Source organism: Tachysurus vachellii, chromosome 9 (genome assembly GCF_030014155.1).
Source record: "Tachysurus vachellii isolate PV-2020 chromosome 9, HZAU_Pvac_v1, whole genome shotgun sequence".
Taxonomy (NCBI): domain Eukaryota; kingdom Metazoa; phylum Chordata; class Actinopteri; order Siluriformes; family Bagridae; genus Tachysurus; species Tachysurus vachellii.
In genome coordinates, this window is record NC_083468.1 from 28,168,596 (window position 1) to 28,178,595 (window position 10,000).

At 38.7% G+C, this 10,000-nt stretch overlaps 1 protein-coding gene across 1 annotated transcript in view; it reads right to left on the minus strand.

The window, feature by feature from the left end:
- Positions 1 to 10,000, minus strand: part of bnc1 (basonuclin zinc finger protein 1) — a 13,601-nt gene that overhangs the window by 1,736 nt on the left and 1,865 nt on the right. The window contains exons 2-5 of the mRNA XM_060878479.1: positions 6,346 to 6,448; positions 5,377 to 5,612; positions 2,772 to 4,480; positions 1 to 2,390 (exon numbers count right to left, since the gene is read on the minus strand). The exon at positions 1 to 2,390 is cut by the window's left edge and continues 1,736 nt beyond it. Coding sequence (XP_060734462.1) covers positions 1,787 to 2,390; positions 2,772 to 4,480; positions 5,377 to 5,612; positions 6,346 to 6,448 — 2,652 coding nt within the window. The 3' untranslated portion in view covers positions 1 to 1,786. The remainder of the gene's footprint in view (positions 2,391 to 2,771; positions 4,481 to 5,376; positions 5,613 to 6,345; positions 6,449 to 10,000) is intronic.

Consider the following 10,000-nt stretch of genomic DNA (forward strand, 5'->3'; position numbering starts at 1 on the left):
CTAAATCCCAACAAAGCAAAGGTTTTACAACTAGGCTGCGATGCTAGTGCGATGATGCTAGTGCGATGATGCTAGTGCGATGACGCTAGTGCGATGACGCTAACACATTTACACAGCACATGCTAGAGAAAAGAACAATAACCTTATAATCATGATTACAATACGGTAAGTAAAAGCATTTGGTCCACAGAAGCTGACACAATATTGATGATGTCACTGTCCCCGCCCAGTCTCCACCCAATCACTGCTCTGAATTTGAATACAGATTTAAAAACATGTTTAAAAGAATATAGAATAAAATCTGGAGTCTGAAATATCAGTGATTTCATTCTTCTCAAGTGCAGCATGCTGAGAACTCTCTCTAAAGTTGGGGATGTGGTGGTCTAGTGGTTAAGGCGTTGGTTGGTAGAAGGTTCCTTCAGGTCCCAGGTCCACCAAGCTGCCACTGCTGGGCCCCTGAGAAAGGCCCTTAACCCACAATTGCTCAGTTGTATAAAATGAGATCAAATGTACGTCGCTCAATATAAAGGCGTCTGCTAAATACCGTAAATGTTTTCAGGAAAGAAATAAAAAAATCTGGCAGGTTTAAAGACTGTTACATGATTAAACTGTTTTCATGACAAGTTATAGTAATTTAGTTTAATTTATAGTAGATAATTCTCTAACAGCGGAGCAGAAAAAGTCAGCGGATCTTTAATCAGTTATTCACCAAGTCTTTTGTTTTAATTCTCTGAAATCGCTAATGGAATCTCATTAGCGTCTCAACACAGACATGCTAACTGTAGTTAGTTATTACTAGCTATAGTGGTAATAATAGCATCACTAGCCTTACTGTTAGCACCTTTGTTTTTTTACTTTGGGAGCTTCTGTACCTGGTCATGTTGATTTTTTCTGCAACTGTTAGCCTTTCTGATAGCTGTGCAGCTACAATGTGTTAGCTTTACTGCTAGGTTTGTTGCTCGCCAGAGAAAGATTACTAAAACTTTGTTCTTTCCATATACAAAGTGATTGTCATGGCACTGTGATTGTAAAGACAGGAATAACACTCGACACTGAAGTCAAGCGGTTTAATTGTTTGCTCGTGTTTAACAGGATGTGCTTCTGTTTCAGGCGGAGTTTTAATTTCTAGATACGAGATCGATCCACCTGTTCACTGGAATTGTTGTGATGCGTCAAGTTTCCATCCAAGTAATGTCAAATTAAATATAATGTCAAATAAAAAAGGTTCATTTAAAAAAAAAAACGAACACGACAAATATCTGTAAAGTCTGATCGTTTGAGCTGGAAGTAATTTTTTTGTATGAAATAAAATTGCAAGGGAATAAATAAGGTAAGAGCAAATGAGATGATGCAGCCAGCCAGAGCCTCTCAGATGTGGATCCAACGTTGAGAATTTAGTGTATGTGGTACCTGTGGCCAAATAATCTGTTTCCCTGTAGTGTTATATCGACTAAAGTGTTTTGTCTAAAGGCTCTAACCGCAGTAAATATCTCCATAAAGTCGCCCAGTGTTAATCATCTCGTAATGTTTGTTCTGTGATACAGAGCATATTCACATTATATATATTTTATTCACTTGAATTTAAACGAAAGGTAAACGTTCAGCTACGTGAAGCTTTTTGTCTCCATCGAAATAAACCACAAATTGTGCTGTAAATTATATGCACTGGATGAAAACACCTCCTCTGAGCCACTTAGAACAATTTTAGGTAGAATCCGAGAAGGCCTGTGCTTTTCCACTTACACACAAGTGCTCACTATTAGGATCATTCCACCATCCGTATGTATCACTGCTCCTGACTGACGGTGGTGTTGTTTGTCGGAAGGTTCCGATGTAAATTTGGGTTCTGACTGTGTCGATTGCGGCTCCTGACGGAGGAGAAGGTAGTGTCACACCCTGGTACCTTGCACTTGTGCAGTAGCCGAAGGTGTACGGTTTTGTAGTGTGCTCTAAATGTGCCTTTGTTGCTGTAAACCTTCTGGCAGACATGGCAGGTGATGGGTGAAGTCGAGCTGTTGACCTGCTGCCCAAGACTCACCACATTAGAATTCAGCCCATCAAAACTCTCGTTCTCATCGCTGTCCTCCAAGGGGAGCTCCTCCTCGCTGCCCACATCTGAGTCCCAGGAAGAAGAGTGACCACTTCCTCTGGTGCTTAGGTCCAACACAGCTTCATCCTCCATGGGATCCTCTACGCTTTCAGAGGATTTGCTCATGGGAAACACGAGGCCCATGCGGTTTGTGCCCTTGAAGATAACAGATGTATGGCTCAGAGTATCTTTAGGAGGGAATTCAGGGTGAGAATCAGTGGTGACATCTCTGCAGGATGGAGTGAAGATGTAGTGATCTTTGGTCAACAGCTTGTGGTGTAAATTCAAGTTAGCACTGTGTCTAAACAGAAAAAGAACAAAAACGACACAATCATAACAGTCTGTGTGGACTGAAGTTGTTCAAGGTTAGTTTAGCTAAAGTAAGTCTTTACATGGGCCAAGTGAGCGTAAAGACCCTTAAAATAAATTCAAGGTACATAACGGACCGTTGAGGACCACCTTCGTGGGTACATTGATATTGCTTTACTGTGGAAACAAATGTACCTATAGTGGTCATGTGACCATCCTGACATCATCTATTACCTTTTCAAACAGAGGTCTAGTTGTCATGGAATTTTCCCACAATTCTGCAGAACTATTAAGAATTTCGCATCTCTGATAAGTGGCCTTAATGCAATGGCTCCTCTGTTGTTTGTGTTGTATTTGCTTTGCTAGCACTCACCTGTCTCGGCTCCTGCGGGACGGAAACGCGGCATTGCAGCCTGCTACGGTGCACATGTGCATTTCCTTCAGGTGGACACTGCGGTAATGCATTTTGGCACTGTAGGAGTTTTTAAAGCTCTTATTGCAACTCTGGCAGTTATGGAGAAGCTCATCTTCATCATCTACACACAGGATCTGTAGGTCACCATCACGATCTGTGGTGCGGACCTCAGACCCACAGGCAGTGCTGCTTAGTGCCACTTCATCACTGGTTCTGGGATCAATGTCTTTGCTGCAGGTTTGATCACCAAAATCATTTAAGTCTCTTTGTAAATTGCTGACGGAAGACTTTGGAGATTGGGTGAGACTACACCCACGGGCTTGGTGTTTGTCCTCTGTTTGTGGTTCTTCTGTATGGGAAGAATGGGTGAGGATAGAAGGCTGGATTAAGGGATGAACAACACCATGCTCATCACATTCTGTCTTTATTACACAGTCCAGAACAGAGTCTATACCGGCTGGAGGACCATCGTCATCATCGTTAGAGCTGCTATGCTCTTCCAGCTCATCTTTCTCTATCTTTATAGGCATGCTGGATTTCCGGGATTTCTTCTTGGGCACAGGCTCATTGTTGCTCTCCATGTCTCCGATACTTACAGGCACAGATGAAGAGGACACTAGCGGCAGGGAGGGTAGATTTCCAGGTGTGTTGGCAAGCTCAGCAGGTGTCACCAGGCTGCGGTAGAAAGGTAGCACTGGTTGCACAGTCTTCAGGTTGGGGAAGACTATGCCACTGTGGCTGATGCTTGGAAAGGAGCTGTGCAGTTTGAGCTCAGAATTTCCTATGTAACTGGAGACAGGCCTGCCGAGGTCCCGCTTTTCTGCCTCATCCCCTGCTGTTAGTCCATCTCTCACATCCCGGTCCCGATTGTTTCGATTCATGGGCATGTGCAGGCGCGGGTTTGGGTTGGCACTGTGACGGTTGCGGCTTCGCAGCGAGCTGAAGACCATGTTGCATCCCTCGATAGTGCACTTGTGCTTGATCTTGAGATGAACGGCATTGTAGTGAATCTTCAGTGTTCCTTTGTCATAAAAGGTCTTTTCACAAGCACTGCAGAAAACACGGCCTTTTTTCATCCCGACGCCAGGACGGATTTTTGACTCAGGCGACGCTTGGGCGATATCAGAACTGATCGAGGGCGTGCAAGGTGTTGAGGGTGAAGAATAGTTATCGCTCAGTGTGAAATCATCTGATTCTAAATTAGTGCTTGCTCTCTCCATGGGTACATCTTCTCTTTCAGCATCAGAGTTAAAGTTGGTGGAGGGATCAGGGTTTGAGTCCAGAATTTCTGCCCGTGCCAGGACCTCCTGTTGACAGGAATCTGATCTGGACCTAAGCAGTGGTGCAGGAACAGAGTTGAGTAACTGCAGAGGCAGCATGAAGGCCATGTTGTTGACCAAACTCTCAAAGTGGTGCCCATTGTGTCTGCTCAGAGGCTCTGTTGTGGGCGGCACCGATGGACGCTGCATGCTGCTCTCTATGAAGCTACGGATGTCCGAGTTCGCTCTAATTGTTGGCACCGTGATCGCCTGCCCTTCTTTGTCCTGCAATGCCATCAGCTCGACGATGGACTTTGTCTCTCCGAAGCGGAGGAACTGCTGCAGTGTCGCAATTTCCTCCTCAAAGGTCATGATGGCCCAGCGGTCCAGCACTTTGCCAGCCACATCCTATACAAACACACATAGACGGAATTTCATCTGCATTATGAATGAAAAACTCAAGCACTCTGGACCTCCGTAACTCTGACAATCTGACAGCACTGTGACATAAAGACTTGTCCATACATCTAATACAGCAGGACATGAAAGCCCTAATTACTGCGGTGCATCTGTAATATAATTTTACTTCATTCTGATGATTGGGTTTGTCCCTGGTGGAGGTTGGAGGGGATTGGTGGGGGTAGCTGGGTGGAGGTACAGGGTTGGGCACTGACTCTGGCTGTAATTACACATGAGTGCTAGCAGTCCTTCAAAGTCATTCAGCAGCTTCGTGCCATAACCAAGATAAATATTTCATCATACAGCATTCATTTATATGCCTGTGGAGGATTTGACTTTACTTCTGCCGTCAGACGAGCTAACTAGAATCACACGCAACCACCTGAATACTTAACGAGCAGCAAATTGAGCAGCTCTCTCACTACTGGAGTTTTGAGTGGGAAAAAAAACGTGACAAAATTGTATTTACATGATTCACTGTGATCACAGCAGTAATGAGAGCTGAAGGGAGTCTATAAGTCTCATGGCTCCAAGCTCGCACCACCAACAACTGCTTAATGATATCTTTCCAATAAAAATCCAAACTGTGTGCTCTTATTTGCTGAAAGTATTCGGGAAAAAAAAGTCCGATCCAAGTCAAGGGAAAAGATCACAAACGGAGAGCTATTATTTTCCCTTCATCTATTTACTTCTTTTTCTTTGAATGCTGTCGGTTCCAATTTGGCAATAAAGGTATTAAAAGATCTGACATTTTATTTTGGTTTCATTTTTGTTCATGAGAAACATCTTGATGTTTAACAGGGTTGCGTAAACTTGTGTGTGTGTGTGTGTGTGTGTGTGTGTACCTGCAGGACGTATCCTCGTATGTAGTCCTGCAGCGTCCAGTCGAGTGCGTTGAGTATTTTGATGACTTCGTCCTGCTTCAGGACACTAAACAGTCGATCAAGTAGAATCTTCAGCCGCACAGGGATGGCCTGCGTACCGTACAGCATCAAACTGCAGATATCAAACACCACGTTGGAGTGAACGATCTCCACCTGGCCTCCATCATACGTGTGCTGCATCTTCAACTTGCTCAGAGCTACACACACACACACACACACACACACACACACATACACACACACATACACACACACACACACACACACACATACACATACATACACACACACATACACACACACATACACACACACATACACACACACATACACACACACACACACACACACACATACACACACACATACACACACACATACACACACACACACACATACACACACATACACACACATACACATACACACACATACATACACACACACACACATGCACACACATACACACACACATAGACACACACACACACACACACACACACACACACACACACACACACACACACACACACACACATACACACACAAACACCCAAATCGAGTCATGTGTTTAAGCTTTACTTTATTAACAGTGTTCAATAAAATAAAATATCTGGCAAACAATTCTAAAATGTTATATTTATAATCTATTAAAGATTAGCATCTAATTTGCTTAATTATCATTAAAAAGCTGTTTTGCCTTAAAGTATGTCGCAAATGCAACAAAAACAAATGTCAGGCCAAATCAATACTCATTTGCATACATTTGCATATAATAATGTAGTATGTTTATCAAGCCCCACCCACTTTGCCCTGCTTGACATCACTGTAAATCTCTCACCGAAGATAAACGACTTTATTGTCTTTAACGCATTTCGCTTTGTGATTATTTGTATAATTATTTATTTGATTATTTGTTGTGTTTGTTACCGTGAGCGACCCATCCGTGCCTGCAGTTCTCACACTGACGACGTTTCAGCTTTCCAGGCCTGAAATTGTCGCAGGTACAGTTCACCAGCGTACAGCAAATAGACTGTTTAAGAAAACACACACACACACACACACACACACACACATTAATACAAGCGTTAAGGTGTTATTAATCGAATAAACTCCAATCATACAGAAATAATCATGATTATGAATTTCTTTAATTATCTTTATATCTAAATATGTGAAGAGGTTTAAAAGGTTGAGAGAGTGTTAGTTACTGTGTGGTGGGTGGAGTCAGGATTCAGCTCTGAATCATTTATAAAATTCTGCTTGAATTTGTATCAATATCAAATGAAACAACGCAGAAATCCTGTACTGTAGTAGAGAGAAGTGTGTGTGTGTGTGTGTGTGTGTGTGTGTGTGTGTGTGCGTGTGTGTGTGTGTGCAATGTATCCGTCAGTAAGGTTTTTATGATAGAATCTTTACAGGTTCCTTTAATTTTCGTTTTGTTAAGATTTTTATCCTTCTAATATTTATTGAATTTCTCTTCTAAATTCTGACATTTTTCTTGTATTTGTTTTCGATCCTCAGGATTTTTTACTTTAACTCACACAAACACTGTGTACTGTATTAAAGATGTTGTAGTAATAAATACCTTCATTTAGAAGAAGCTCGTGATGATTTATACTTTTTGTGCTAATGTACACAACTGTAATATTGTGTAATGGAGATTTTCTTTTGTATTTAATTAATATTTTGATATTTGTACTGAATTCATTAATGTGTGTGTGTGTGTGTATAGTGTGTGTATAGTGTGTGTGTATTAAATAATTTATAAAGTTCACAATGTATCTAAAACACACCGCTGTATCTAATAATTACAAACTATTATTAAAATGATCAAAAAGAATATTTATATTTTATTTACAGAATTTTTCTTTTGTAGAATATTTTATGTTACAAATAGTACTTTTGTATAATATAACAATCACGACAATAAAATTGAATAAAGAATTTGTTACATTTTAATAACAATAATAATAATAATAATAATAATAATTTAATATCATTTTATCCTTCATAAATCAGCAGTAATAAGACAGGAATAACAATGTAATCATCAGTGAATCATTAACTCGTCTCATTGAAATACAGAAATGATGCTTTAACTTTTATATCTTTATCAAATATTTCATTAAAATTACAGTCTATAGTTTTTGCCTTTGTTCAGAATACAGTGTGTTTATTAAAGAGAACAAACTTACACTAAACTCTCATCTCTACCTCACACACACACACACACACACACACACACACACACACACACACACACACAACAGACATAAGAAATGTTCTACATGAATATTAATTAGTGAATAAATAATGAGCTGTAATGTGTGCTGTGTATAGTTCTATGTAAGATACACACAGACACACACACACACAGACACACACACTCATACACACAATACATAAAGTAAAAAACTGACACGCTAATTAGACATTACTTAGAAAACTTTAGACATTCATACTAAACACAGAATGTGTGAAAATGTTCAGTATGTGTGTGTGTGTGTGTGTGTGTGTGTGTGTGCATGCAGAGAAGAGATTTTTTAAATGTATTTTTGAAAATAGTGAGATGTTAAAGTTGTGAGCATGAGTGTTTGTGAAGACTGAAAAATCCATCACCTGGTTTATGTGGGAAAAAACCATCCCGTGTTACATTACAGCTCATTATTTATTCACTCATTAATATTTATTCAAAATGATCATTGTACATGTGTGTGTGTGTGTGTGTGTGTGTGTGTGTGTGTGTGGGAGTGATTGCAGTGTTTTTAAAAGAACAGGAAGCTCCGAGCAGAATGTGGACGACGATGTTTAATCTCTTTAGAGCACTAAGCATCTGTTCACTACACATGTGCACTTCATAGGGGAAGAAATGAAGACTTTTATATTAAATAAGCAACAAATTACCTGAATAAATGAAATGAATCATTTAATGTGAAGTTACTACTTTATTAATGTAACAATTCATAATAATACAGAAATATACAGAAATGCTAATTTATTCATAGTCACAAATTTACATTTGATCACACGTTCATTTAATTTCATTTAAATAATAATCATCAATATGATCAAATGTGACACTGTAAAGAAAAACGAATAATTTTCGTAATTAAGTAACGGATGTTCATAGAGGACTGCTTTAATTTAACTTAATCATTAATAATAAATAATACAGAATCATGAACATTTATGTAAATAACATATAATTATAAATAAATGAACGAATGGAATAAGAAATCATCATAAAGACATTTAACCAGATCTGATTAGTTTATTTAATATGACTTTAATAATTATTTAATCATTTTATACACTTATTGAACACATCCAGAAATGCTAATTTAATCACACATGAATAATTTAGAATGTTAATAATTGAATGAGATAAAGTTAGATTATTAAATGAGATCTGAATTATTCAGGCTATAAAACACTAAATAATTGTGATGAAAAAAAAATCATCAAATCCGAATAGAGAAGATCCTGATTATAAAATTATTATTGATGAAAATGTAAATAATCCACATAGACATGGAGAGATTTTTGCTAAATATTAGTTTCTGTCTAATGAAGACATTTTTGTTTAAACATGAAGATTTTAACGAATCAACTCAAAATGAACTAAAACAAAATCCATCTTTAAGAACAATTTAAGGTTAGAGACAAAAGCCAAATTGTGTGTGTGCGTGTGTGCGTGCGTGTGAGTGTGTGTGCGTGTGTGTGCATGTGTGTGTGTGTGTGCGTGCGTGAGTGTGTGTGTGATCAAATTTAAAGTTTATGAGGCTGAAATCTGTAAAACTGCTCTGTGAGATCTAATTAATAAACTCATTTAAATATTAACAAATCTACTAAATTATTCATATACTATTAAATGAATATTATTTAGTGCGGTTAATGAAACACATCCTGCAGTGAGTGTGTGTGTGTGTGTGTGCGCGTGTGTGTGTGTTTGTGCGTGTGTGTGATGTACACCTAAACAGATCATCACAATGCAGCTAATAAATTATGTGAATAATTCCAGAACTCATGAATATTAATGAGAACATGACAGAAACATGCAGTGTGACTGTAACTCACTACAGCGAAACGTCAGAAAGTTCAGGATTCGAACACTGTGAAGTTCAGAAACCTGATTCCAAACATTAAACTTCAATGTCAACCACATATTGTGTTTAATGGTCTAAAATATCATCTTTAAAATATAATTAACTTTTTTTTTTAATTGTTCAAAATCTGGAATTCAGAGTGACATGACCGTTCAGCCCCAAAGCCACGCCCACTTGGTTTTCTGACATGATTAAAAAAAAGAAGAAGAAAAAAAGAAAAGAAATAGATTGTAAGAGTCTGTGATCAGTATTTATAGAAAAAAGGAAAAAGGGAAGCATTGTGTGTGATTTTTTTTTTCTTTTTTCTCTAACACTCTATGATTAATTCTCATTTTAATTTATAATAATTGGCAGAAATTAAAATCCATACAAACGTCAGCAGGTCTATGATGAAGCACTTTGGTTTCCACTGAGACAAAACGAGGCTGATTACATTGTGACATCATCACAGCTCCTCCAATCACGGAGCATGGAGA